This window comes from Lepidochelys kempii, unplaced genomic scaffold (genome assembly GCF_965140265.1).
Source record: "Lepidochelys kempii isolate rLepKem1 unplaced genomic scaffold, rLepKem1.hap2 scaffold_315, whole genome shotgun sequence".
In the NCBI taxonomy this organism is placed as follows: Eukaryota; Metazoa; Chordata; order Testudines; family Cheloniidae; genus Lepidochelys; species Lepidochelys kempii.
Genome location: NW_027333633.1, coordinates 1 through 26,233, shown reverse-complemented (window position 1 = coordinate 26,233; position 26,233 = coordinate 1). Strand labels below are relative to the sequence as shown.

Here is a 26,233-nt window from a genome sequence, read left to right as displayed (position 1 = left end):
GCGGAGCGTGCGAGTCCCAAGGGGCTGGGGGAGCCGGGGGGCACGTTTGGGCGTGCACGGTCGGAGGGGAGTGCGCAGAGCAGAGCGTGCGAGTCCCAAGGGGCTGGGGGAGCCGGGGGGCACGTTTGGGCGTGCACGGTCGGAGGGGAGCGCGCAGAGTGGAGCGTGCAAGTCCCAAGGGGCCGGGGGAGCTGAGGGCACGTTTGGGTGTGCACGGTCGGAGGGGAGTGCGCAGAGCGGAGCGTGCGAGTCCCAAGGGGCTGGGGGAGCCGGGGGGCACGTTTGGGCGTGCACGGTCGGAGGGGAGCGCGCAGAGCGGAGCGTGTGAGTCCCAAGGGGCCGGGGGAGCTGAGGGCACGTTTGGGCGTGCACGGTTGGAGGGGAGTGCGCAGAGCGGAGCGTGCGAGTCCCAAGGGGCTGGGGGAGCCGGGGGGCACGTTTGGGCGTGCACGGTCGGAGGGGAGCGCGCAGAGCGGAGCGTGCAAGTCCCAAGGGGCTGGGGGAGCCGGGGGGCACGTTTGGGCATGCACGGTCGGAGGGGAGCGCGCAGAGCGGAGCGTGCGAGTCCCAAGGGGCTGGGGGAGCCGGGGGGCACGTTTGGGCGTGCACGGTCGGAGGGGAGCGCGCAGAGCGGAGCGTGCGAGTCCCAAGGGGCTGGGGGAGCCAGGGGGCACGTTTGGGCGTGCACGGTCGGAGGGGAGCGCGCAGAGCGGAGTGTGCGAGTCCCAAGGGGCCGTGGAGCAAGGCTGTGCGGGTGAGCCGGCAGAGCTCAGGGTGTGAGCGCGAGTCTGAGGAAGGGAGCGCCTGGGGTGCCGTGGTGAGTGTGCGGCCTGCTGGGTTAGCGTGCAAATGGGAGTGCAAATACTTGTGCAAATCGTGGGCTGTGTGTTGGTGTGACTCCAGCAGGGCCCCAAGCCCAGGGTCTAGCCTGTGTGTGCCAGGAGAGCACTCTGGACGTTGCACACCAGGGCGGCGAGTGTGCATGGGTGGGATTGCAACATGACAGGGAGTGTGCGACGTTCTGAGCGTACGATCGCCTCTCACTGGCGGGGGCAGGGCCAGGACGGGTTCCTGAACTCCCCGACCGAGCGGCCCCAGGCCCGGACGCAGAGACGGCTTCGGAAGAGATGGGGCCGAACCCGGGTGCGACACGCAGGCCCTTGGGAGGGAGGAGGGGCTGCGAGCTGGGGCTTGTGACGTCAGCAAACGAGGCTCGTCTCTGGCCGTGGCTTTGATCCAAAGATCAAAAAAGGGGGATTCGTGTTTGGGGAGACACTGGAGGGAACTAGGGCGATTGGCTCTGGCTCTGGGGAGGTTGGGGCGACCTGGCTCTGAACGGTTTCAGGGATAAATTACCTCGGGCTAATGGCCGGGATGTTTGGGAGGAGGAGACTTGAGCCTGCTGTTTTCTCAGGCCAAAAGGCTGCAGGAAATGTATAAAGACCCCGGGACCCGATCCTCCTTCATCGCTGATCTGCTTTGGGGTTCACGAGGGGGAAACCCTGAGCCACAAGGATGGAGACCCCCAGTCACTGGGGAGTCTCCGCGAACACGGACATTGGACTGCACCCTGCGGACCGTTTCTAAAAGGGCTTTGACCACTACAAACTCAGCTCTGCTCGGTGTCTGAGCTCAGGAACTGAGCTCGGGACTGTCTGGATAGCCACCGTTTAACCAACACTGCCTCTCTCTTCTTTTTTAACACATTTTAGTTTAGTTAACAAGAATTGGCGAGAAGCAGGAGTTCTGGGTAAGATCCGAGTTCTCATTGGACCTGGGTGTGCGGCTGATCCTTTGGGGTGGGAAGGCCCTTTTCCGTTCGGTGACGAGATAAGGTTTTCAGTGACCATCATCACATCTGACGTGCGTGTCTGGACGGCGGGCGGAGGCCGGGCACTGGAAGGGCACTGCGTTGTTTGGACGTCTGGGCACCCAGGGAGGTGGGACAGAGGCTGCTTTGGCCTGGCTGGGTAAATCTCGGCAGTGGAATATCCGCCTGCCCCGCGCTGTTTGCAGTTCGCCCTGATTGAGTGACCTCAGCTGGCTCCCACGGGCAGCCCCGTCCCAGGGCAACATGACAGGCCCCTGTGCACTGGGGCACCGGTGTGACTCAGTGGCAAGTCTGCGAGGGCAGTTGTGCAATACACCGGCTAGTGTGCAAGGGGCCTAGTGCATGCAGTAGCATGGGTGAATGTGCAACATCTCCGTGAGTGTGTGAAGGCAGTTGTGCAACATAGTTGGTGAGCGTGTAACAAGTGTGAGCGTGTGATGTGGAGCGACTATGCAAGTGTGCAAGGCAGCAGGGTGTTAGGATGATGGTGCAGATGAAAGTGAGCATGCAAAATTGGGGATCAGGTGTGCAAGGCCCAGGGTGTGAATGTGAGTGTTAGGCAGTGATGTGTGTGAATGTGCAAATGTGTTTGTGCAAGGCAACTGTGTGAGGGCAGTGTGCAGGCAGCAGTGAGCGTGCAAGGGCATCGGGGGGCACGTGCAACGTCACCTGCATGTCCCGGTGGATGACGGGCTGCGGGTCACGGAAGGAGCCGTCGGTCTGTTGGTTTCCCAGCAGCCACGTGACCGACTCTCGGATCCCGGCATTGTCCACGACCTGGTACTGCCGGCTGAGCACCAGGACCTTCACCACGAACGCCGTCAGCCTGGGGGGGCCGGGATCGGGGGGCTGACTCACGGACCCCTGGCAGAGGATCCCCCCCTCAACGCCTCCTGGCCTTTCCCCAGGGATTGGATCCCCCCACAGAACCCCCAGCCCTTGACACCCCCCCCACATCCCCCTCACAGAGCTCCCGGGCTTGGACCCCCCACCCCCCGACCCTCCCCAGGACCCCCCAGCCCCGGCTCACCAGCTGCTGCTGGGCCGGTGCAGCCAGGCGCCGTAGGACCCGTCTGTCTTGCGGAAGGTCAGGATCCGCTCGTAGCCTGGCAGGGGAGGGGATGGGACAGGGGGTCATGTTGGCAGGTTTGACCCCCACCCTCCATGCCCACGGCCCCCCGTGCGCTCCGTGCTGGGCTGGTGCCTGGGGTGTGCGGGAGAGGGAGGGAAAAGCATCCGCATGTCTGTGCGCTGGGCATGGGGGGGGGCCTGTGCAGGTGGCTGCCCACGTGTGTGCAAGGGCTGGGGCCGGCTGCGGGGCACCCATGTTGCCAGGGGACCAGCATGCAAGCTGGGGTCCGGTGCCCCATGCCCTCAGCTGGGGCTTGTGTACAGCCCCCCATCCCAGGCCCTCAGCCCTCATCCTCACCTGCCCCTGGTGCCCAGGCCCCCCCAACCACGCCCACCCCAGTACCCAGCCCCCTCGCCTCTGCCCTCGCCTGCGTGATGCCCAGGTTGCTCACCCACGCGTAGGTTGTCCAGCCCCTCCTGCTTGCGCTCGGGTTTCAGCTGGGCCCACTGCTCCGTCTCGTCCAGGTACCGCATGGCGTAGAGCCCGGGCGCCATGTAGATCATCGTCTGCTCCGCGCAGCCCCGCGGCACCTGCAGCAGCCCCACCAGCCCGGTGGGCGAGAGCGAGTTGTCCAGCGTGTCCACGGGCACGTCGGCTGCCCCACGGCGGGAGGAGAGCGAGACAGCATCAACGACCCTCAGACACCGCACCGGGGAGAGCGAGATAGAGCCCCACAGACCCACAGACACCGCGCCGGGGAGAGCAAGACAGCGTCATCGACCCTCAGACACCGCACCGGGGAGAGCAAGACAGCGTCATCGACCCTCAGACACCACGCCGGGAGAGTGAGATAGAGCCCCAGCAACCCACAGACACTGCACCAGGGCCGGGGAGAGGTGGTGTTGGGGTGGGTCTACAGGGAGGGGGAATGTGGTGGGGTGGGTATATGGGGAGGGGGCATCCAGTGGAATGGGGGAGGGGCATCAGGGCAGTGACAAAGTGGTGATGTTCTCAGCGTTTTCTCCGAACACTGTATTTGCCTGTTTCCCCTCTGAGTTACTCAGGTGTCGAGTTGGTGGCTGTCACGCTACTGACTTGAACTGGGACCGTATAGAACATGGTTGCAACCAAGCTCCCGTCGTGGCCCCAGCTCTTGTGCAAAGGGGTGGGATGCGGTGTCTCGGAGGGGGTGAGGCTGGCCGGTTGGGATTATGCCGTCTGGGTGCAGGTGTCACGTTGTATTTAAAGATGCCGGCGTTAGCTCTGGCCTGTCTGCAGTTCACACAGGTGCTCTGCTCCTGGGGGACACCCCAGACAAGTGGGGGTGGCCCATGACGGCCCATGAGCGACACCCCTGACCCACAGCGGACACGCCGGGGGACTCAGCCCGGCAGGCGGGGAGAGGCCTAAGGGCCAGACGCTGGGGCCTCCAAGCCAGGTGCCGGGCAGCTGGTTTTGGGGACAAAGGAAGCAGAGGCCACGTGACAAGACACTCTCAAGGGCCCCGGAGACCCTCCGCCTGGTCTCCAGTCCTGCGCCTGGCCTCGGAGGGACTTGGCTACACGCGGAAGCGCTGACCCAAGGGCTGAAGGACCTGGGGATGTTCTCCAGAGCCGGGATTTGACCCTGCAGCTTCGTCCGTCCCCGCCCCACACCTGAAGCACGGACTTGGCCGTTGCTGGAGGTCATGGACTCCACGTGACCGACTCCAGCTCTTCTCTCGTCGATTTGCAAGGCTGAAGGGTCGGCAGCCGCGAGATTTGGGGTAAGAGCTGATCTGTTCGTTGACCTGGATCTGGGGCTCGGGCCTTTGGGATGGAGGGACCCTTTCCCTTCACTGGGGAGCTGGTTTCCACAGCCAGTCGTCCCCCCAGGCAGCGCTGCCGGTGGGGACACCCGGGAACCGGGCTGTCCGAGGGGATGGCTTGGCCGACGTCTGGTTGCCCAGTGGGGTGGGACCCACGTCCCCTCCGTGGGGCCGGTTGGAGCCGGTGCGGCGCGGTTTGGCCTCCGTTGACTCTCGGCTGGCTCCCGCCGGAGGCCGCGGCGTCACCGGGTCGCAGCGACCCCTAGGGACCGGCCGAGGCGGTCGCCTGACCACCGGGCAAGGAGCAGCCCAGGGGGCCGGCTGGCCCGGGACGGGGACAAAGGCCAGAGGCGGGATGGGGGGGGGTGCTGGGCAGCTGGGAGTGAGTCAGTCTCTGGTTTTGGGACTCGAGGGGGGGCCCAGGACCTGGGCGGCGGGGGGCGGTGATGAGGGAGGGGCAGCGGGGGCATGGGAAAGGTGGGGGAGGGGCAGCGGGGGGGTTCTCTCACCCGTGACGCGGACGCTCATCTTGAAGTCCTGGCCGGGGATGGCATCGGGGGGCAGCTCCCCCGGGACCTCCAGCACCCGGCTGCGCCTCTCTGTGTGGGGACGGGGGGTCAGACAGGATCCAGGCAGCCCCCAAACCCCACCCCAGGGGCAGCCCCCCCACAGAGAGCCCCTCCGTTGGCACCCTATGGAGCCCCTCAGAGACTTCCCTCTGCCCCCCACCCCCTGGGGGTCACCCACCTTCAGGATACAGCGAGTAGCTCATCTCCTCCAGGTGGGCAGCACCTTCTCTCTGGGGGGGGCAAGATGGGGGGGTCAGAACTGATGCCTCGGGGGGGGCAGAGCAGGTTGGGGAGGGATAGGCGGGGGAGGGGCAGGAGCAGACAGGGAGGGGCAGGTGGGGGAGGGGCCGGGGCATCGAAACAGGCGGGGGAAGGGCAGGCGGGGGAAGGGCAGGCGCAGATGGGGAGGGGCAGGGGCAGCGGAGCAGGTGGGGGATGGGCAGGCGGGGGGCAGGGCAGGCAGGGTAGGGGCGGATGGGGAGGGGCCGGTGCAGCGGAGCAGGAGGGGGAGGGGTAGGCGGGGGAGGGGCAGGAGCAGATGGGGAGGGGCCGGTGCAGCGGTGCAGGCGGGGGAGGGGCAGGCTGGGGAGGGGCAGGCGGGGGAGGGGCAGGCGGGGGTTCTGTGGGGCTCAGCCCCCCTCTCACCTCCACCCGCAGGCTCCGGGTGACGCTGTCCCCGAGCCCCCAGCTGCCCTGTGCTGTGACGGTGACGGGGATGTCGGCGGCGCCCATGGGCACCACGGCAAAGGGCACGGCCAGTGCCCCCTTGGCCGGGACCTGCAGGGCCTGTCGCCGCACCCGGTCCCCCGTCGCCGGGGAGCAGATGCCCTCGGAGCGCTCCATGTACACCGAGACCTGGGGAGAGAGAGACTGAGACCCCCGCACGGGCCTGGGGGGCCGGAGAGAGGGGCACAGGACTGGGGGGCACCGGCAGGGCTGGGGCAGGGGGCTGTGGTTTAGGGCTGAGGGGCACTAGGGGGCAGAGTGCTGTGGGTCGGGAGTGAGGGGCACCGGCAGGGCTGGGGGGGCCCAGGGCCAGGCTAGCAGGGGGCTGCGGGTCGGGAGTGAGGGGCACCGGCAGGGTGGGGGGGGCAGGGCCGGGCTGGCAGGGGGCTGCGGGTCGGGAGTGAGGGGCACCGGCAGGGTGGGGGGGGCAGGGCCGGGCTGGCAGGGGGCTGCGGGTCGGGAGTGAGGGGCACTGGCAGGGCTGGGGGGGCAGGGCCGGGCTGGCAGGGGGCTGCGGGTCGGGAGTGAGGGGCACCGGCAGGGCTGGGCGGGCAGGGGCTGCGGGTCGGGAGTGAGGGGCACCGGCAGGGCTGGGGGCAGGCGACCAGGGGGCGCGGCCGAGCAGGGCCCCTCACGTTGACGGGCCGATCCTGGTAGTTGTACAGCACCGGGCGCAGCTCCAGCTGCTCGAAACGCTTCACCGCGTAGGGCAGCCGGAGAGAGACGTGGAAATCCTGGAAGACGCGGACGCTGAGCGGGTCGGACACGCAGATCCCTGGGGCAGGGGAGGAGCTGGGTGAGCCGGGGGGCCGGGGGGCGGACGGACGGGGGGCGGGCGGACGGGGGGACGGACTCACCGGTGGTCGGCGACATGCTGACAGCCTGGATCTCCCAGGTGGTGATCGAATCCGGCACCAGGTGGGTTTGCCTGCGGGAGATGGGCGGGGGGGTCAGTGGGGTGGGGGCGGGCTGCACATGGAGGCTGGGGGGCTGGGTAGGGAGGGTGGCCCCAGGGGAGGTGTTTGGAGGGATATGGGGGGATGCCCGGCAAGATGGGGAGCCCTGGGGTGGGGGGGAGGGGCACTGCAGGAGACATGGGGGGAGGGGGGCGACATGGGGGAGGGGCTCCCCGGGGGTCCCTGACCGGCTGCTCCTGTCCACGGTGATGGTTTTCCACAGCCAGCTCTCGGGGAAGACGCTCCGGGTCTGCACAGAATCGTCGTCGAAGAAATCGTCCTCTTCCACGTCGGGGTTCACTGCACGGGGCACAGCGGGGCGGGGTCAGGGACGGGGGGGACCCCAGACCCAGGCTCCCACCCCCTGCTCCAACCACCTGCCCCCACTCCCCGCCCAGAGCCCGGGAGAGAACCCAGGCGTCCTGGCTCCCAGCCCCCCCTGCTCTAATCCACCAGCCCCCCTCCCCTCCCAGGCCTGGGGACAGAACCCAGGCGTCCTGGCTCCCAGCCCCCCCTGCTCTAACCCACCAGCCCCCGCTCCCCTCCCAGGCCTGGGGACAGAACCCAGGCGTCCTGGCTCCCAGCCCCCGCCCAAGCCCAGGGCAGGACCCGGTGTCAGGGCTCACCGCGGGCCAGCCCGCCGGAGCCCCAGTTCCGGGCCTTGCGGCGCAGCTGGGTAGCGAATTGGCAGCAGTCCAGGAAGGCGGGCCGGCAGCGGGGGGCCTCGGCGCCCGGGATCCGCGTCGCTCGCTGCTCGCACGTCCGGCGCATCGGCACCCGCGTCATCCCGTCCCGGCAGCACCGCAGAGCCACTGGGTCGGCCTGGTACTGCGAGGCTGGGGGCAGACGGGGCGCGGGGGGCAGAGCGTCAGACGGGCGCGGGGGGGAGGCCGGGCACCACGGGCCTTGCCCGGGGTCCCAGGCTGGCCATGGGGCAGAGCGGGAGCTGCCGTGGGGAGCAGGGGGCTGGAGCCCACAGGGTCGGTCTCGGAGGTGGTGGGGCCAAACAGCCAGCCCTGGGCAAAGAGGGGCACCCGTGGGGGGCTGGAACAGCAAAGAAGTCCTCCAAGGGGCAGCCCCACGGCCGGGATGGCCCAGCACCGAGCTGGTGGATCCATGGCACAGGGTGGGTGCAGGGGTCGGTGGAGGGATGGGGGGCTCGGTGGGTGCAGAGGTGGGTAGATCCTGCCCCCTCCCCCTCGGGCAGAGCCCCCCCCTTACCTCCCAAACTCACCCTTCTTCTGGGCCTGCACCTGGAAGTCCAGCGAGCGCTTCCTGCGGGGGGCATCCTGGCCGCAGCCATGCCCTGGGGGTCCAAAGACCATGGGAGGGGGTAAGACTGGGGCGGGTCACAGCCCCTGAGCCCCCTCCTGGCCCCCAAGTGACCCCCGCCCCTCAGCCCCCTCTTCCCCTCCCCTCCCCGGGTCCTCCCTCCTGCCCCCCGTCTCACCGCTCCGCAGCGAGCTCTGCAGATCCCCCGCGCGTAGGGCCAGGCCGGCGTCTCCGAAGACCCCCAGGGCGTTGGCCCCACTGCCTGGCGAGCAGCCCAGGTCGTAGCTGTCCATGGCCGCAAACACCTGGGGGGCGGGGGACAGAAGCCGGGGGATGGGGGGCGGGGGACAGAAGGGGAGATTCATTGTCCCACCAGGGCCCTTGGCCACGCCCGTCATGGCCCCATTCTCTGGCCATTGACCGTTCGGGGTCACAGGTCACCAGCGGGGTTGTGGGTCAAACCCAAGTCCTGGGGGTGAGGCCAGGGCCAAGGGCCCTTTGAATGGAGGAGGGCGTGATTGGCCAGTCATGGGCATAGGGCCAGTTGGGAGGTCAGAGGTCAAACCCAAGGGCCGATGACCATCCACGCCTAATGGGTTGACCGTTCAAAGGTTGTAGGTCAAGGCAGAGAGGTCGTGGGTCAAGCCCAAGGAGGCTAATGGCCTGGAGATGACCGTTGGCTCTCCATGGGTTGGCCATGGAAGGTCCCAACTCCAGGCTGGGGGTTGTAGGCCAAGCCCCAGGCTGGGGGGTGACTTTAGGGGGCGATGGCCGATCTGGTGGTGGCTCGGCCCCACGGGGAGGTCGGGGGCCAGGGCGGGGGGGCTCAGCCATACCTTGGCGGGCGTGAGGCGGTGCCGGCGGTTGACGATGTAGACGGCCGAGTCGACGGCCACCAGGGAGACGGAGGCGCGGGAGTCGGTGGCCACTGTGAACTTGAGCATCTCGTGGGGGCGCAGCTCCCAGCTGCCCGACTCCAGCTGCAGCTCCAGCTGGGGGGCACGGGTCAGGGGGGACCCACATCCCACCCCACACACCCCACCCTGCTCCGTGCCCCACCTCACCCACCCCACAAACCCCATTGCACCCCACAGAACTCCTGCACCAAACCCTGCCCCACAACTTACCCTGCCTCAACCCCCCGTCCCCACTCACTGCCCCACACCACCCGCCTCCCCGCTCCCCACACCGCTGCCCCCCCGGCTTTACCTTCCCCTTGCAGCGGTCCACCACGTCCACCCACAGGGAGTTGGCCACCACCTCGTCCCCGCGCCGGTAAAAGGCCACGAGCCGGAAGGCTGGGACCAGCTCGGGGGTGACGGGGACGGAGATCACGGTGTAGGACGTCCGGGGCACGGCCCGTGCCGCCACGATGGAGCCCCTGTGCAGCACCTGCCAGGGGAGACCCACAGCTGGTCCCAGGGCGGCGCTCGGGGCCCTGTGCTGCAGGGAGCGGGGCAGGGGGCAGCGGGGGCTCTCCCAGCCGGGGGGCAGTAGGGGGCACTGGGGGGCACTAGGGGGTGCTGAAGGTCACTGGGGATGACATTAGGGGGCGCTCTCCCAGCTGGGGGGCAGTAGGGGGCACTGGGGAGCACTGAGGTGGACTCTCCCCATCAGGGGGCAGTAGGGGGCACTGGGGAGGACATTAGGGGGCGCTCTCCTGGTCAGGGGTCAGTAGGGGGCATGGGGGGCACTAGGGGGCATTGGAAGGCACTAGGGGGTGCGCTCCCGGCCAGGGGTCAGTAGGGGGCACTGGGAGGCACTGGAGGGCACTGGGGAGGACATCGGGGGGGGACTCTCCCGGCTGGGGGGCAATAGGGGGCACTGGAGGGCACTGGGGGGGGCTCTCCCGGCCGGCCGCGCTCACTCACCATGTAGTAGAAGTGGGAGAAGTCACTGGACCCCAGGTCCTTGAGCCCCACGGTGAGCGACTGGCCAGGCCCCACGGCGCCCGAGCGCTGGTTCTCCAGCACCAGGTAGCTCCCGCTGGGGGACCAAACCGCCGTGACCCGGAGAGACCCCTTGGCCGGGTCCTTCTCCCCCGCCACCACCTGCGGGGGGGGGGGCAAGGCTCAGGGGGGCTAGCGCCTGCCCCCCAGCTCTGCCCTGCCCCTCTCCCCTCCCCCACTCCCCCTCCTGCCAGCCCCCCTCCCCCGGGGGCCGTACCTTCAGGGTGAGGGCGCTGGCTCTGGGGTCCAGGTTGAGGGGGAACATCACCACCCCTCTCTCGTCTGCCACCACCCGTCTCTCGGGATGAGACGGGCCCCCCGATACCTGGGCTGAGACCCGCACGGGGGTGTGGGGGGCCGGGGAGCCATTGGCCAAGGTGACGCGGGCCTGGGGGGCGATGGGAGAGTGTGTATGCAGAGCCCCCCATCATCCCAGCTCCATGCCCGCTACCCCTGATCCCCCAGCCCCACGACCCCCACCCCGATTCTCCCAGCTCCCGATTCCTCCACCCCTGATCCACAGCTATGCACCCCCAGTGCCCCACCTCCGATCCCCCAACCCCACGCCCCCCACCCCTGACCCCCAGCTATACACCCCCCAGTTTCCCCACCCGTGAGCCTCCACCCCCAGCCCCAGGCGGCCAGCAGCAGCTCCCCCCACCAGCACAAGGAAGGGTGCCCCGGGGATGAAGTGCCGTTTGGTTTGCGACAGGTCCACGCTGTAGGGAGACAACACGAACTTGACAGTGCTCAGCTCCTGCTCCTCCAGCTCCCCGCCTGCAGGGGGGGGGACGCAAGCGTGAACAATGGGTACAGGCCCTGCCCCCGCCCTGCAGGATCACAGCCAGTGTCCCCTAGAGGGGACAGGCCCCGTGCCCCATTCCCCACCCCCTGAGCCAGCCAGTTCCCGCCCTGGGTATTCCTGGGGGAATTCTGCACTACTGCATGTGTGCAGCATTAATGAGCCATGCATATTTTAATTTTTTGCCAAAATGTTGCTGCGGTTCCGCCTTTGGCCCACCAGAGGGTGCTGCGGTGCTAGAACAAAGCAGCAGCTCCCAGCCAGTGGGGGAAGAGAACGAGCATGTCTTCTTCGCAGTGGGTCAGGTCAGGAGACAGGGGCTATGGGGAGACAGACAGTGCGGAGTGCTGGGGGGAGACAGACAAGGGCTCATAAGGGCTAGTCAGGGAGGACAGACTGGAGCAGGGGATGAATGGGAGCGGAGGCACTGGGCCACACGGGGAGGGAGGTGCAGGGCCACATGGTGATGCGGGAGGGTGCAGAGCTACATAAGGAGGGGGTGGCTGAGTGGGGGCACAGAGACACATGGGGAGGGGGGGAGGGGTGCAGGGACACATGGGGAGGGGGGAGGGGGTGTCTGAGAGCGGGTGGAAGAACACATGTGGACAGCTCTCCCTCAGCTCCTCCATTACCCCGACTCCGCCCCAGCCTTTGCTTCTGAGGGGGGCGGGAAATCTGGTTCTGTATTGTCATGTAAATGAATTATTACTCTGAGTTCTGGATTAATTTGCCTGCTAAGGAATCTGTTTGTCAAAAAACATTTCGTGAACCTTTTTTGTTCTCTGTATTATTACAGACACACCTGCTGACAGGTAATTTGAAATAAATGATCAAAAATTATTGTAACTGGCGTGATTATATTGTGTTATTTTGACAAATACAATATGCAGATTTATGCAGAATTTTAAAATATGATGTGCAGAATTTTTTAATTTTTTGGTGCAGAATTTTTATTTTTTGGTGCAGAATTCCCCCAGGAGTACCTGGGACCGGATGGGAGCCAACACCCCCTGGAGTAGACAGGGCCCGGGCCCCATTCCCTGCCCCCCTGAGCCAGCCAGTCCCTGCCCTGGGGCCAGATGGGAGCCGATGCCCCCTAGAGGGGCCAGCCCCTGGCCCCCACACTCACTGGCAGTCTCTATGAAGGTCACCGCAATGTAGAGGTTGGTCCCTGCCAGGTCCTGCAGGGGGCGTCCCAACTTCTGCGCCAGGAGGCTGCGCTTTAGGATCATGTTTGCCGCCCCCTCATTCACCTGCCGTGGGGGTCGGGGAAGGGAGAGGGTTAGACAATACCCAGCCCCCACATAAACCCAGACCCAGCTGCGTGGGCCCTCATGGGGGGGGCGGGAGGAAGGGGGGCAGGGGGAGCTGTGACTGTGATGTTATTGACATGACCTGGAACTGTATAGAACATCGTTGCAACCAAGGTCATATAGTGGCACCAAATCTTCTACAAAGGGGGTCAAATAAAGCGTCTATGAGGAGGTGATGGTTGGCTGGTTTGGATTATGCTGTCTGGATGCAGGTATCATTTTTGTATTTCAAGTTATAAGCGTTGGCTCTATACTGGGGTGGGCAAACTTTTTGGCCCGAGGGCCACATCTGGGTGGGGGAATTGCATGCAGGGCCATGCGTGGAGGGCTGAGGCAGGGGGTTGGAGTGCAGGGTGCCGGAGGGGTGCGGCAGGGGGCTCAGGGCAGGGGGTTGGGGTGCAGGAGGGCTTCGGGGTGCGGCTCCGGAGTGCCAGGGGCACACACCAGGGCCAGGACAGGCTCCCTGCCTGCCACTCCGGCACCACGTCCCTGCGGCCCCTGGAGGAGGTGGAGGGCAGAGGGCTCCCCACGCTGCCCTGGCCTGTGGGTACCTCCCCCGAAGCTCCCATTGGCCACGGTTCCCCGTTCCCAGCCAATGGGAGCTGCGGGGGGCAATGCCTACAGGCAAGGGCAGCGTGGGGAGCCCTCTGCCCCCCACCTCCTCCAGGGGCCGCAGGGATGTGGCGCCGGCCGCTTCCGGGAGCGGTGTGGGGCCCGCAGCACCACGGGGGGGGGCATCCCGTGGGCTGCAGTTGGCCCACCCCTGGTCTCTCCTGTCTGTGCTCTGCCTCCGGGGGACACCCCAGACCCGCTGGCCTCCGCTCTGCCCGGCCTGCCTAGGGCCCATCAGCTGCAAACCTGACCCATGGCGAGAGGGTGGATACACCCCGACGCAGCCAGGCAGGCCGGGGGGCAGGGACCGGCCTATGGATCGAACTCTGAGGCTTCCAGGCCATGTGCTGGTTTTGCTGAGCCCCCATGGGGCAGGTGGGGCGGCCTCTGGGTCCCCCCAAGCTGTACTTAGCTGCCGGTCCCAGCTCCCCGTGCTCACAAGCTGTGTCCAGTGCCGGGTTCCCAATGGCAAATAGCCCACCTGGGGGTCGCTGCTGCCGGCGCAGTGGGGGGGCACCCTTAGGGGGGGTGAAGCTCCCCCAGGGGTCCCATCCAGGGGGACTCACTGCGGGGGGCTCACAAGAGGCTGGGAGGGAGGGGGACCCGCTGGAGGGTCCCGGGGAAGAGGGTCCCTGGGGGGGCTCTGGGGGCATCCCATGGGGTCCCAGGAGGGGAGGGGGGTCCCAGAGGAATGGTGGTCCTGTAGGTGGATGGGGGTCCCATGGGAGGGAAGAGGGTCCCAGAGGGATGGGGGTCCCATGGGGAGGAGGGGAGTCCCAGAGGGAGGAGGGGCCCTGTGGGGGGTGGGGGGTCCCAGAGGGATGGGGGTCCCATGGGGAGATGGGGGGGGTCCCATAGGGAGATGGGGGTCTCACCGTGACCTGTTGCTCCAGGCCCCTGAGGAAGGTTTTCTCCCCGTCCTCGTCGCTCACCCCAAACCTCAGGTAGGCAACGCCGTTCACGCCCTTCCCATAGACGAACCTGGGGAGATGGGGGGGTCACCCCAAACCCTGACACCGGGGGGCAGAGCCCAGGGGGGTCAGCATGGGGGGCAGGGGGACGGCTCCATGGGAGGCATCTCTGCCGGGGTCTGGATTCGCTGGGGAGCTGCACCCCGAGGCCCGTCCCAGCGCAATGGGGAGTCTGGGGCCCAGCCCAGTAACTGAGGGGTTGTTCTGGGGAGCCAAGGGAAAGCTGGGACCCAGAGCACCCCAGAAACTTCCCCGCCCCGGCTGCCTGAGCCCAGCCAGAGGGGAGGGGGGTTGAGGGAGCCAGTTAGGGGGTCGGGGGAACTGACCCTACCTGACCTGCAGGTCAATGCGCAAATCGGGGCCCCCCTCTCCCGTCACCAGCATGTGGGTCCGTTCAGGGATGATCTTCACCTCGAAATTGGGGAGCACTGGGGGGAGAAAACACACTTGGGACCCAGGAGTCCTGGCTCCCAGCCCCCCCTCTGGACTCCAACCCCAGAGCCAGGAGAGAACCCAGCATTCCTGGCTTCCAGCCCCTGCCCCTCCCTGAGCCAAGAGGGAACCCAGGAGTCCTGGCTCCCACCCCCTCCCCGAGCCGAGAGAGAACCCAGGCGTCCGGGACTCACCGTATTTCTTCACCTCGAACTCGGTGCTGGTGTTGGAGTCGAGGGCGTTGGAGAATCGCGCCGTGATGCGCCAGGTCCCGGGCCTGGGAGGGGCGAGGGGGTGAGAGGGGTCGGGGCCCCCCCATTGCCCCCCAGCTCCCACCACAACCCACCCACAGAGGCTGGACAAGGATGTCGGGGTCCCGCCCCCAGACAGGCAGATCCAGGCCAACAGGTTCACAGGGAGTCCCCCTGACACCCCAGCCCCACTCCTGGGGGGGACCCCCCCAGCAGGGGGTCCCCCAGTCTGGACCAGTCACAAACCAGCTCTGGGGGGCTTCTCTGCCCCTGCCACCCCTGGTGCCCTCCCAGCTGTAGGGGTGTCCCGGCCCCCCCGCCCCCGGCAGTGGGGTGCCCCCCCACTCACTCGGAGATGTCGGGGATCAAGAGATGGTCCGTGATGACCCAGTTCTGTGGGAACCGCTCGACCTTCCGCACCTGCAGCCCCTGGCTGTTCTGGGGGGCAGATGGGTGGGGGGCAGGGTTAGCGGGGGCCCGATCCCCTCCTACCAGCGGCCCCCACAGCCCCCTCCAAGGGGCCCCAACCCCTCATGGGCCTGATCCTTCCCCTCCCCTTCCCAGCCTCCGTCTCCCATCCCCCAAACCACCATGGGCCCGATCCTGCCCCTCCCCCTCCCAGCCCAGACTCCCATCCCCCCAACCCTCCCATGGGCCCAATCCTGCCCCTCCCCCTCCCAGCCTCCGTCTCCCATCCCCCCAACCCTCCCATGGGCCCAATCCTGCCCCTCCCCCTCCCAGCCATGGGCTCCCACCCCCCAACCCTCCCATGGGCCCAATCCTGCCCCTCCCCCTCCCAGCCATGGGCTCCCACCCCCCAACCCTCCCATGGGCCCAATCCTGCCCCTCCCCCTCCCAGCCACGGGCTCCCATCCCCCCAACCCTCCCATGGGCCCGATCCTGCCCCTCCCCCTCCCAGCCCAGGCTCCCATCCCCCCAACCCTCCCATGGGCCCAATCCTGCCCCTCCCCCTCCCAGCCACGGGCTCCCATCCCCCCAACCCTCCCATGGGCCCGATCCTGCCCCTCCCCCTCCCAGCCCAGGCTCCCATCCCCCCAACCCTCCCATGGGCCCAATCCTGCCCCTCCCCCTCCCAGCCATGGGCTCCCACCCCCCAACCCTCCCATGGGCCCAATCCTGCCCCTCCCCCTCCAGCCACGGGCTCCCATCCCCCCAACAGCCCTTGTCTCTGCCCCCCAGCTCTCACCAGGACCGTGATGGTGATGGACTCGGCCGTGGGGCGCAGCTTGTGGTTCAGGGCGAAGACTCGGAAGTGAACTGGGCAGGGGAACGAGACAGCCAGTGAACGGGGGCAGGGCTGGGGGGAAGGGGGAGTGCAGAGGGATGTGGGGGGCAGGGACTGGGGGGTAAGGGGGTCCATAGGGGACCAGTGTCCGTGGGGGGCAGGAGCTGTGGGATGCAAGTGGCCATAGGGGAACGGTGGCTGTGGGGCACCGGGGGTGTGGGGGGCCATGGGGGGCTGTTGGCTGTGGGGCATGGGGAGCTGGGGGCCATGGGGGCAGGAGCTGTGGGGAGTAGGGGGCAATGGGGGGCAGGTGGCTGTGGGTCACGGGGACCATGGGTCGCAGGGGCTGTGGGGCACGGGGGCTGTGGGGCACGGGAGCCATGAGGTGCAGGGGTCCACGGAGGGCAGGTGGCTATGGGGCACGGAGGACATGGGGGGCTGGGAGCTGTGGAGCATGGGGGCCGTGGGGCACAGGAGGCCCTGGGGGGCAATGGGGGGCAGGTGACGGTGGGGCGCGGCTCTCACCCTTCTGCCGGGGCGTGTAGACCGGCTTGTCGGTCTGGATGAGGAGCTGCCCGCGCCGGCTGGTCCAGGCCAGTCTCAGGGTCTGGGTGCCCGGGGGGGGCAGCTGGGGGCTCCGCGCGACCAGCTGGACGTAGCGATCCCGTCGCAGCGCGGCCAGGCCACAGCGAGTCGCCAGGTCCAGGGTCACCTGCGGACGGGGGGTCAGCACGGGGGGCTCTCCCAGGGGCCGAGAAGGGGCGGGGCTCTCCCCGGGGGCGGGGCTCTTCCCAAGGGGCGGGGCTCTCTCCAGGGGCAGTGAAGGGGCGGGGCTCTCCCCAGGGGCAGTGAAGGGGCGGGGCTCTCCCCGGGGGCGGGGCTCTTCCCAAGGGGCGGGGCTCTCTCCAGGGGCAGTGAAGGGGTGGGGCTCTCCCCAGGGGGCGGGGCTCTTCCCAAGGGGCGGGGCTCTCTCCAGGGGCAGTGAAGGGGTGGGGCTCTCCCCAGGGGGCGGGGCTCTCCCCAAGGGGCGGGGCTCTCCCCAGGGGCAGTGAAGGGGCGGGGCTCTCCCCAGGGGGCGGGGCTCTTCCCAAGGGGCAGGGCTCTTCCCAGGGGGCAGTGAAGGGGCGGGGCTCTCCCCAGAGGGCAGGGCTCAGGAGCCCCCTACCTGCAGGCTGAGGAGCTGCATGTGGCCGTTCTCGGGGCGCAGGCTGAAGAGCTTCTCGCCGGAGCATTTCTGCCGCGTGTCCACCTCATTCTGGAAGTAGAGGGTCCCGTCCAGTTGCCCGGACACCCCCTCGGCCTGGAGCAGGACCCCCAGCTCCACGCCCACCGGCACCAGGCGGGGGGCCGCCATCAGCAGCCTGGAGGGAGAGAGAGATCTGCCGGTGCCCCTCACTCCCGACCCGCAGCCCCCTGCTAGCCCAACCCCCCCAGCCCTGCCGGTGCCCCTCACTCCCGACCCGCAGCCCCCTGCTAGCCCAGCACCCCCCCAGCCCTGCCGGTGCCCCTCACTCCCGACCCGCAGCCCCCTGCTAGCCCAACCCCCCCCAGCCCTGCCGGTGCCCCTCACTCCCGACCCGCAGCCCCCTGCTAGCCCAGCACCCCCCCAGCCCTGCCGGTGCCCCTCACTCCCGACCCGCAGCCCCCTGCTAGCCCAACCCCCCCCAGGCCTGCCGGTGCCCCTCAATCCCGACCCGCAGCCCCCTGCTAGCCCAACCCCCCCCAGGCCTGCCGGTGCCCCTCACTCCCGACCCGCAGCCCCTGCTCTCCCGGTCCATACCGGGGGGCTTGGTGGCTGGTGCAGACCAGGGCCCCCACACAGGCCAGCCAGAGCAGCAGCCGCATGTTGCTTTAGGTGCGTCTCTGCCCCCGTCTGTCCCTGGGGGTCCGGGCTGGCCCTGGGGAGATGGGGGAGTCGCTGCTGTTTATCTCCTGGGGTAATTATTAACTCGGCAAGGCCCTGGCCTGGCTGCCAGTACCTGGGGGTGGCGGGGGGGGGGGGGCATGGCTGGACAGACAGACAGAGGGAGAGGATGGAGAGGGTGGACAGGAGCCCGGCCCCATAGGACCCCTCCCCCTCTAGGTCTGGGAGTTCCCCGATGGGGCCCGTGCCTGGGATCAGCCTTTGGGCCGGGACTGGCAGGGTCCTGGCGTTTCAGGGGAGCAGCGTGTGCCCCCCCCGACCCCAACTGGTCACTAACCCTGAGGTCTTGGCTAGGTCCCGCCCGCTCCCAGGTGCCAGGAAAGGAAACCACGTGACTGCTGGGAAATCACAGAGTGACCCCTGCTCACCCCAGAGATCTGCCCCAGGGCGGCCCTGGGGACTGTGCTGTGGGGTGGGGGCAGGAGGGGGCTCTCCCCAGGCAGTCAGGGCTGCCCCAGTGTCCCAGGTCTTGTACCCCCTCCAGGGACCCCCAGGGTCTCCCCCAGACAATCGAAGGGGGCAGGAGCCGAGCACCCTGGCCTGGAGGGTCTCTGCGGTGCTGGGGGGAGGTGGCTAGTAACAGGAGTGTGGGGGAGGGGAGATGGGAGCTCGAGGGGCTGGGTGGGGGGAGATTTGAGGTGGGGGACGAGAGGAATAAGAGGTCATTGAAAGATCTGGCAAACTACAATAGCAGGGGGCTGCGGGTCGGGAGTGAGGGGCGCCGGCCGGGCCGGGGGCTGCGGGTCGGGAGTGAGGGGCGCCGGCCGGGCCGGGGGCTGCGGGTCGGGAGTGAGGGGCGCCGGCCGGGCCGGGGGCTGCGGGTCGGGAGTGAGGGGCGCCGGCCGGGCCGGGGGCTGCGGATCGGGAGTGAGGGGCGCCGGCGGGGCAGGGGGCTGCGGGTCGGGAGTGAGGGGCGCCGGCGGGGCAGGGGGCTGCGGGTCGGGAGTGAGGGGCGCTGGCTAGGCCGGGGGCTGCGGGTCGGGAGTGAGGGGTGCCAGCCGGGCCGGGGGCTGCAGGTCGGGAGTGAGGGGCGCCGGCCGGGCCGGGGGCTGCGGGTCGGGAGTGAGGGGCGCCGGCCTGGTGAGGGGCGCTGGCCGGGCCGGGGGCTGCGGGTCGGGAGTGAGGGGCGCCGGACGGGACGGGGGCTGCGGGTCGGGAGTGAAGGGAGCCGGCCGGGCCGGGGGCTGCAGGTCGGGAGTGAGGGGTGCCGGCCGGGCCGGGGGCTGCAGGTCGGGAGTGAGGGGCGCCGGCCGGGCCGGGGGCTGCAGGTCGGGAGTGAGGGGCGCCGGCCGGGCCGGGGGCTGCGGGTCAGGAGTGAGGGGCGCCGGCCGGGCCGGGGGCTGCGGGTCGGGAGTGAGGGGCGCCGGCAGGGCAGGGGGCTGCGGGTCGGGAGTGAGGGGCGCTGGCTAGGCCGGGGGCTGCGGGTCGGGAGTGAGGGGCGCCGGCCTGGTGAGGGGCGCTGGCCGGGCCGGGGGCTGCGGGTCGGGAGTGAGGGGCGCCGGACGGGACGGGGGCTGCGGGTCGGGAGTGAAGGGAGCCGGCCGGGCCGGGGGCTGCAGGTCGGGAGTGAGGGGTGCCGGCCGGGCCGGGGGCTGCGGGTCGGGAGTGAGGGGCGCCGGCCTGGTGAGGGGCGCTGGCCGGGCCGGGGGCTGCGGGTCAGGAGTGAGGGGCGCCGGACGGGACGGGGGCTGCGGGTCGGGAGTGAAGGGAGCCGGCCGGGCCGGGGGCTGCGGGTCGGGAGTGAAGGGAGCCGGCCGGGTGAGGGGCGCTGGCCGGGCGCTGCGGGTCGGGAGTGAGGGGCGCCAGACGGGACGGGGGCTGCGGGTCGGGAGTGAAGGGAGCCGGCCGGGCCGGGGGCTGCGGGTCGGGAGTGAGGGGCGCCGGCCGGGTGAGGGGCGCTGGCCGGGCCGGGGGCTGCGGGTCGGGAGTGAGGGGCGCCGGCCGGGCCGGGGGCTGCGGGTCGGGAGTGAGGGGAGCCGGCCGGGCCGGGGGCTGTGGGTCGGGAGTGAGGGGCGCCGGCCGGGCCGGGGGCTGCGGGTCGGGAGTGAGGGGCGCCAGCCGGGCCAGGGGCTGCGGCTCGGGAGTGAGGGGCGCTGGCTAGGCCGGGGGCTGCGGGTCGGGAGTGAGGGGTGCCGGCCGGGCCGGGGGCTGCAGGTCGGGAGTGAGGGGCGCCGGCCGGGCCGGGGGCTGCGGGTCGGGAGTGAGGGGCGCCGGCCTGGTGAGGGGCGCTGGCCGGGCCGGGGGCTGCGGGTCGGGAGTGAGGGGTGCCGGCCGGGCCGGGGGCTGCAGGTCGGGAGTGAGGGGCGCCGGCCGGGCCGGGGGCTGCGGGTCGGGAGTGAGGGGCGCCGGCCTGGTGAGGGGCGCCGGCCGGGCCGGGGGCTGCAGGTCGGGAGTGAGGGGTGCCGGCCGGGCCGGGGGCTGCAGGTCGGGAGTGAAGGGTGCCGGCCGGGCCGGGGGCTGCGGGTCAGGAGTGAGGGGCGCCGGCCGGGCCGGGGCCTGCGGGTCGGGAGTGAGGGGCGCCGGCGGGGCAGGGGGCTGCGGGTCGGGAGTGAGGGGCGCTGGCTAGGCCGGGGGCTGCGGGTCGGGAGTGAGGGGCGCCAGCCGGGCCAGGGGCTGCGGCTCGGGAGTGAGGGGCGCCGGCCGGGCCGGGGGCTGCGGGTCGGGAGTGAGGGGCGCCGGCCGGGCCGGGGGCTGCGGGTCGAGAGTGAGGGGCGCCGGACGGGACGGGGGCTGCGGGTCGGGAGTGAAGGGAGCCGGCCGGGACGGGGGCTGCAGGTCGGGAGTGAGGGGTGCCGGCCGGGCCGGGGGCTGCGGGTCGGGAGTGAGGGGCGCCGGCCTGGTGAGGGGCGCTGGCTAGGCCGGGGGCTGCGGGTCGGGAGTGAGGGGCGCCAGCCGGGCCAGGGGCTGCGGCTCGGGAGTGAGGGGCGCCGGCCGGGCCGGGGGCTGCGGGTCGGGAGTGAGGGGCGCCGGCCGGGCCGGGGGCTGCGGGTCGAGAGTGAGGGGCGCCGGACGGGACGGGGGCTGCGGGTCGGGAGTGAAGGGAGCCGGCCGGGACGGGGGCTGCAGGTCGGGAGTGAGGGGTGCCGGCCGGGCCGGGGGCTGCGGGTCGGGAGTGAGGGGCGCCGGCCTGGTGAGGGGCGCTGGCTAGGCCGGGGGCTGCGGGTCGGGAGTGAGGGGCGCCGGACGGGACGGGGGCTGCGGGTCGGGAGTGAAGGGAGCCGGCCGGGCCGGGGGCTGCAGGTCGGGAGTGAGGGGTGCCGGCCGGGCCGGGGGCTGCGGGTCGGGAGTGAGGGGCGCCGGCCTGGTGAGGGGCGCTGGCCGGGCCGGGGGCTGCGGGTCGGGAGTGAGGGGCGCCGGACGGGACGGGGGCTGCAGGTCGGGAGTGAAGGGAGCCGGCCGGGCCGGGGGCTGCGGGTCGGGAGTGAGGGGCGCCGGCCTGGTGAGGGGCGCTGGCCGGGCCGGGGGCTGCGGGTCGGGAGTGAGGGGCGCCGGACGGGACGGGGGCTGCAGGTCGGGAGTGAAGGGAGCCGGCCGGGCCGGGGGCTGCGGGTCGGGAGTGAGGGGCGCCGGCCGGGTGAGGGGCGCCGGCCGGGCCGGGGGCTGCGGGTCGGGAGTGAGGGGCGCCGGCCGGGCCGGGGGCTGCGGGTCGGGAGTGAGGGGCGCTGGCCGGACTGGCACAATGGGACAAAGGCAGGAATCGCTTGTTGCGGACGGAAAATCTCGCCCACGATTCAGCTCTAAACAAGCCCATTGTGTGTCCCCGTCCGGGGGGGGAGGGGAGGCCTGTCTGGGCCCCCCCCAGCTTGGCCCTGATGATGTCAGCGGCTGGCCCCCCAACACCCCCATGGGTTCAGGGAACAAAGCGGCACCGTCAGGGCCCCGGGTGTGGATTCGGGGGGGCTCAGGCGGGGCACAATGGGGCCTTTCTCGTCCGGGTGCCAGGGGAGGGGGGCGCCGGCTGCGTGAATCAGTCGCGGAGGCCGAAATGGCAAGGGGCACGGGGGGGGCGGGACCCCACCCTGCTGGCTCCAAGGAGAGGGGGTGGGGGGGTTCCTGATGCTGGGGGGAGGGGCTCTGGCTCTGTGGGGGGGATTCCCTTGCTGACGCGGGAGGAGGGGATTCCAGCCCCCCCAGCCACAGGAAGGCTCCGGGTTCAGGCCGGCTCAGAGGCCAGGAGGAAGGAGCAGGGCCGGGTCCTGGGACCAGCAGAAAAGGTGAGAGCACATGGGGGGCTGGGGGGGTCTATGGGGTGTGCGGCTAGGGGGGGTCTATGGGGTGTCCCTATCTCCAGTGCACTTCCCTACTTTCCCTAACAAACTCCCACACCCAGGACTCCTGGGTTCTCTCCCTGGCCTTGGGAGGGTGGTGGGGTCTGGTGTATTAGAGCAGTGGGGGCTGGGAGCCAGGACTCCTGGGTTCTCTCCCTGGCTCTGGGAGGAGGGTGGGCTCCCCAAGGTTCAGTAGAGCTGCCCCCTCCCACAGGGGGTCTGAACAGGAAATGAGCCCCGGACTTCTGGGTTCTGTACTGTGCCCCATTGCGGGAGGCGGGTGTCCCGGATGCCTGGGTTCAATAATTGTCTCCTCTCTCTCCTGCAAGGAGCCCCATTGGAATCGGGGCCCCCCTTCTCAGAGCACCGAGGCCGGAGCCCCGCGACATGTCAGGGGTGCTGCCTACCCTGGTGGCCATGCTGTGGGGGGGGATCCTGGGGGCCGGGGGGCAGGGAGCCAAGCCAGAGAGGTGAGAGGGGGAGCTCTAGGGCGGGGATGTGGGATCCAGAGGGTGTGGGGTCCTGGGATAGGGGATGGGAGGGATGGAGGGGGTCTCCTTGGAGTGGGAGGGGGCCCTGGGGTGGGGTCTGAGGACGCAGGGGAGCTGGGGGGCTCTGAGCAGACAGGGGGGCTGGGAGGATATGGGGGGAGATGTGGGGGGGCCGCTCTCTCACCATCTCTCCCCCCAGCCGGGGTGTCTGTGCCCGTCACACCCTGCGGGTCCCCCTGGTTTACAATGAGACCTTCGCCCGGCCGCTGCACCAGCCCTACCTGACCCTGTGCCCCGGGGGACGCATCTGCAGCACCTACAGGTACCCGCCCCCCCGCAGGACTCCTGGGTTCTACCCAGCTCGGGAGGGAGGTGGGGGCTAGTGGGTCGAGCTGGGAGCCGGGAGCCAGGACTCCTGGGTTCTCTCCCAGCTCTGGGAGGGGAGTGGGGGCCTAGGGGGGTGGGAGCCAGGACTCCTGGGTTCTCTCCCAGCTCTGAGTGGGAGTGGGGGCCTAGGGGGGTGGGAGCCAGGACTCCTGGGTTCTCTCCCAGCTCTGAGGGGGAGTGGGGGCCTAGGAAGCTGGGAGCCAGGACTCCTGGGTCCCATCCCTACCCACAGGACCACGTACCGTGTGGCCCTGCGTCAGGTGACCAGGGACGTGCTGCAGACCAGAGCCATCTGCTGCCAGGGCTGGAAGAAGAGACACGTGGGGGCCAACACCTGCGAGGAGGGTGAGTCTGGGGGGGTGGCTGGGTGGGGGGGACCCCCCACCCCCGCCCTTTTAACCCTTTGACGCCCTTCTCCCTCCACAGCCGTGTGTTACAAGCCCTGCCAGAACGGGGGCGTCTGCACCAGCCCCCGACCGCTGTCAGTGCCGACCCGGCTGGGGGGGGCGTTACTGCCATGTGGGTGAGTAGAACCCAGGCGTCCGGGCCCCTGGGCCCCCCCCGCTCCAACCACCAGCCACCACCCCCCTCCCAGAGCTGGGGAGAGAACCCAGGCGTCCGAGCCCCCGACTCCCCTGCTCTAACCCACCAGCCCCCACTCCCCTCCCAGAGAACCCAGGCGTCCTGCCCCACTGCGAGGGTCTCTCCTCTCCAGATGTGGACGAATGCCGCTCGCCCGTCCCGCTCTGCTCCCAGCGCTGCCTCAACACCCCGGGCAGCTTCCGGTGCGAGTGTGAGCCCGGCTGGGCCCCGGGGCCCGACGGGACCGGCTGCCACCCGCTGCCCACCGCCCCAGGTACGTGGGGCACCACTGGGGGGGCTGGGAGCCCGGACTCCTGGGTTCTCTCCCAGCTCGGGGAGGGGAGTGGGGCTGGTGCGTTGGAACGGGGGGGGGCTGGGAGCCCGGACTCCTGGGTTCTCTCCCAGCTCGGGGAGGGGAACGGGGGCTGGTGCGTTGGAACGGGGGTGGGGGGGGGCTGGGAGCCCGGACTCCTGGGTTCTCTCCCAGCTCGGGGAGGGGAACGGGGGCTGGTGCGTTGGAACGGGGGTGGGGGGGGCTGGGAGCCCGGACTCCTGGGTTCTCTCCCAGCTCGGGGAGGGGAACGGGGGCTGGTGCGTTGGAACGGGGGGGGCGGGGGCTGGGAGCCCGGACTCCTGGGTTCTCTCCAAGCTCGGGGAGGGGAACGGGGGCTGGTGCGTTGGAACGGGGCGGGGGGGGGGGGGGTTGGGAGCCCGGACTCCTGGGTTCTCTCCCAGCTCGGGGAGGGGAGTGGGGGCTGGTGCGTTGGAGCCGGGGGGCCGGACGCCTGGGTTCTCGGGGGCAGGGTGTTGTTTGTTCTCTTTCAGTGCCTCTTCCCTCCCCCCCCCCCCCAGTGCGGGACCCCCCCGCCCCGGAGCGGCTGACCAGGCAGGTGCTGGAGCTGCAGCAGCAGATGGAGAAGCTGGAGGAGGTGAGGGGGGCAGGGAATGGGCGGGGCTTAGGGGCTGGGGGCGGGGTTACCGGCTTGGAGGGCGGGGCGGGGGGAGCTGGGTGGGAGAAAGGAGGGGCCGGAGGGAGTTTTGTTCAGATGTGGGAGGTTCAGGGGGTGTTGGGGGGAGTTTCGGGGTTCAGATGTGGGCGGTTCAGGGGGGTTGGGGGGACACGGGGGCGTTGGGGGGAGTTTCGGGGTTCAGATGTGGGAGGTTCAGGGGGGTTGGGGGGACACGGGGGCGTTGGGGGGAGTTTCGGGGTTCAGATGTGGGAGGTTCAGGGGGGTTGGGGGACCCAGGGGGTGTCGGGGAGTTTGGGGGCAGGAGCGGTTTGGGGGCGGGGGCGCTGGCGGGAGTTTGGGGGGCCCAGGGGGATCCGCGGGGAGTTTGGGGCTCACCCCCCCACGGACGCTGCCCCCCCCCCCAGCGCGTGGAGCGGGCCCTGGGGACCCTCCGCCGGCTGCTGCCGCCCCCCCTGGCCGAGCTGGGCCCCGACGAGGCCGCCGAGCTCTGGAGCCGCCTCCGGCACCTGGACCGGCTCGACTCGCTCAGCGACCAGCTCCTGCTGCTGGAGGAGAGACTGGGGGCCTGTGAGTGACCCCCCGGCCCCCCAACTCCCCCTGCCCCCCGGCCCCCCAACTCCCCTGCCCCCCCGGCCTGGGAGTGACCCCCCGGGCCCCCCAACTCCCCCAGCCCCCCCGGCCTGGGAGTGACCACTCTGAGATAGCGCGTCCCGGCCTGGGAGTGACCCCCCCGGGGCCCCCCAAATCCCCCTGCCCCCCCCGGCCTGGGAGTGACCCCCCGGGCCCCCCCCAACTCCCCCAGCCCCCCCCGGCCTGGGAGTGACCCCCCCGGGGTCCCCCAAATCCCCCTGCCCCCCCCGGCCTGGGAGTGACCCCCCGGGGCCCCCCCAAATCCCCCTGCCCCCCCCGGCCTGGGAGTGACCCCCCCCGGGGCCCCCCCAAATCCCCCCTGCCCCCCCCGGCCTGGGAGTGACCCCGTCCCCCCTAGCCCCCCAAATCCCCCTGCCCCCCCCGGCCTGGGAGTGACCCCCCGGGGCCCCCCAAATCCCCCTGCCCCCCCCGGCCTGGGAGTGACCCCCCCGGGCCCCCCAACTCCCCCTGCCCCCCCCGGCCTGGGAGTGACCCCCCGGGCCCCCCAAATCCTTTGCCCCCCCCCGGCCTGGGAGTGACCCCCCCGGGGCCCCCCAACTCCCCCAGCCCCCCCGGCCTGGGAGTGACCCCCCCCGGGGCCCCCCCAACTCCCCCAGCCCCCCCCGGCCTGGGAGTGACCCCCCCGGGGCCCCCCAAATCCCCCTGCCCCCCCCCGGCCTGGGAGTGACCCCTCCGGGGCCCCCCCAAATCCCCCCCTGCCCCCCCCCGGCCTGGGAGTGAACCCGTCCCCCCCGAGCCCCCCAAATCCCCCTGCCCCCCCCGGCCTGGGAGTGACCCCCCCGGGGCCCCCCAACTCCCCCTGCCCCCCCCGGCCTGGGAGTGACCCCCCGGGGCCCCCCAACTCCCCCTGCCCCCCCCGGCCTGGGAGTGACCCCCCCCCGGGCCCCCCAACTCCCCCCTGCCCCCCCCGGCCTGGGAGTGACCCCCCCGGGCCCCCCAAATCCCCCCTGCCCCCCCCCGGCCTGGGAGTGACCCCTTCCCCCCCCATCCCCCCTGCCGGGAGTGACCAGGGACCCTCACCCCTGCCCCTGTCTGTGAGTGACCCCGGACCCACCCCCCCCCCCCTTCACTCACAAGCTCTGGGGACCCGGCCCTGGCGGGGGAGGGGAACTTCCGGTCCTGGAGCTTTGGCGACTCTGAGATAGCGCGT

At 70.6% G+C, this 26,233-nt stretch overlaps 2 protein-coding genes across 6 annotated transcripts in view; one reads left to right on the top strand and one right to left on the bottom strand.

Moving 5' to 3' along the window:
- Window positions 1-26,216, bottom strand: part of LOC140904582 (complement C4-B-like) — a 35,736-nt gene extending 9,520 nt beyond the window's left edge. The window contains exons 1-27 of one of the 5 annotated variants that reach the window (XM_073327012.1): window positions 26,158-26,216; window positions 17,590-17,707; window positions 16,975-17,170; window positions 16,335-16,521; window positions 15,771-15,841; window positions 14,913-15,001; window positions 14,507-14,589; window positions 14,212-14,308; window positions 13,785-13,890; window positions 12,114-12,237; window positions 10,844-10,959; window positions 10,400-10,570; window positions 10,105-10,284; window positions 9,443-9,625; window positions 9,070-9,225; window positions 8,412-8,538; window positions 8,196-8,267; window positions 7,588-7,797; window positions 7,150-7,261; window positions 6,863-6,933; window positions 6,641-6,780; window positions 5,925-6,134; window positions 5,458-5,509; window positions 5,220-5,309; window positions 3,355-3,558; window positions 2,862-2,937; window positions 2,501-2,657 (exon numbers count right to left, since the gene is read on the bottom strand). In XM_073327012.1, the coding sequence (XP_073183113.1) occupies window positions 2,501-2,657; window positions 2,862-2,937; window positions 3,355-3,558; window positions 5,220-5,309; window positions 5,458-5,509; window positions 5,925-6,134; window positions 6,641-6,780; window positions 6,863-6,933; window positions 7,150-7,261; window positions 7,588-7,797; window positions 8,196-8,267; window positions 8,412-8,538; window positions 9,070-9,225; window positions 9,443-9,625; window positions 10,105-10,284; window positions 10,400-10,570; window positions 10,844-10,959; window positions 12,114-12,237; window positions 13,785-13,890; window positions 14,212-14,308; window positions 14,507-14,589; window positions 14,913-15,001; window positions 15,771-15,841; window positions 16,335-16,521; window positions 16,975-17,170; window positions 17,590-17,654 (3,345 nt within the window). In that variant the 5' untranslated portion in view covers window positions 17,655-17,707; window positions 26,158-26,216. Of the gene's footprint in view, window positions 1-2,500; window positions 2,658-2,861; window positions 2,938-3,354; window positions 3,559-5,219; window positions 5,310-5,457; window positions 5,510-5,924; window positions 6,135-6,640; window positions 6,781-6,862; window positions 6,934-7,149; window positions 7,262-7,587; window positions 7,798-8,195; window positions 8,268-8,411; window positions 8,539-9,069; window positions 9,226-9,442; window positions 9,626-10,104; window positions 10,285-10,399; window positions 10,571-10,843; window positions 10,960-12,113; window positions 12,238-13,784; window positions 13,891-14,211; window positions 14,309-14,506; window positions 14,590-14,912; window positions 15,002-15,770; window positions 15,842-16,334; window positions 16,522-16,974; window positions 17,171-17,589; window positions 17,708-22,676; window positions 22,914-23,121; window positions 23,813-26,157 lie in introns of those variants that run through there. The other 4 variants (XM_073327010.1, XM_073327011.1, XM_073327014.1 and 1 more) reach the window with 4 other exon arrangements.
- EGFL8 (EGF like domain multiple 8) lies at window positions 21,649-25,038 on the top strand. Its single transcript, XM_073327015.1, is given in 9 exon segments — window positions 21,649-21,668; window positions 21,846-21,947; window positions 22,692-22,814; window positions 23,112-23,224; window positions 23,306-23,349; window positions 23,351-23,402; window positions 23,595-23,735; window positions 24,314-24,390; window positions 24,837-25,038. Coding segments are annotated over 9 exon segments (843 nt in total). The 3' UTR covers window positions 25,008-25,038.
- Window positions 26,217-26,233: the final 17 nt, after the last annotated feature.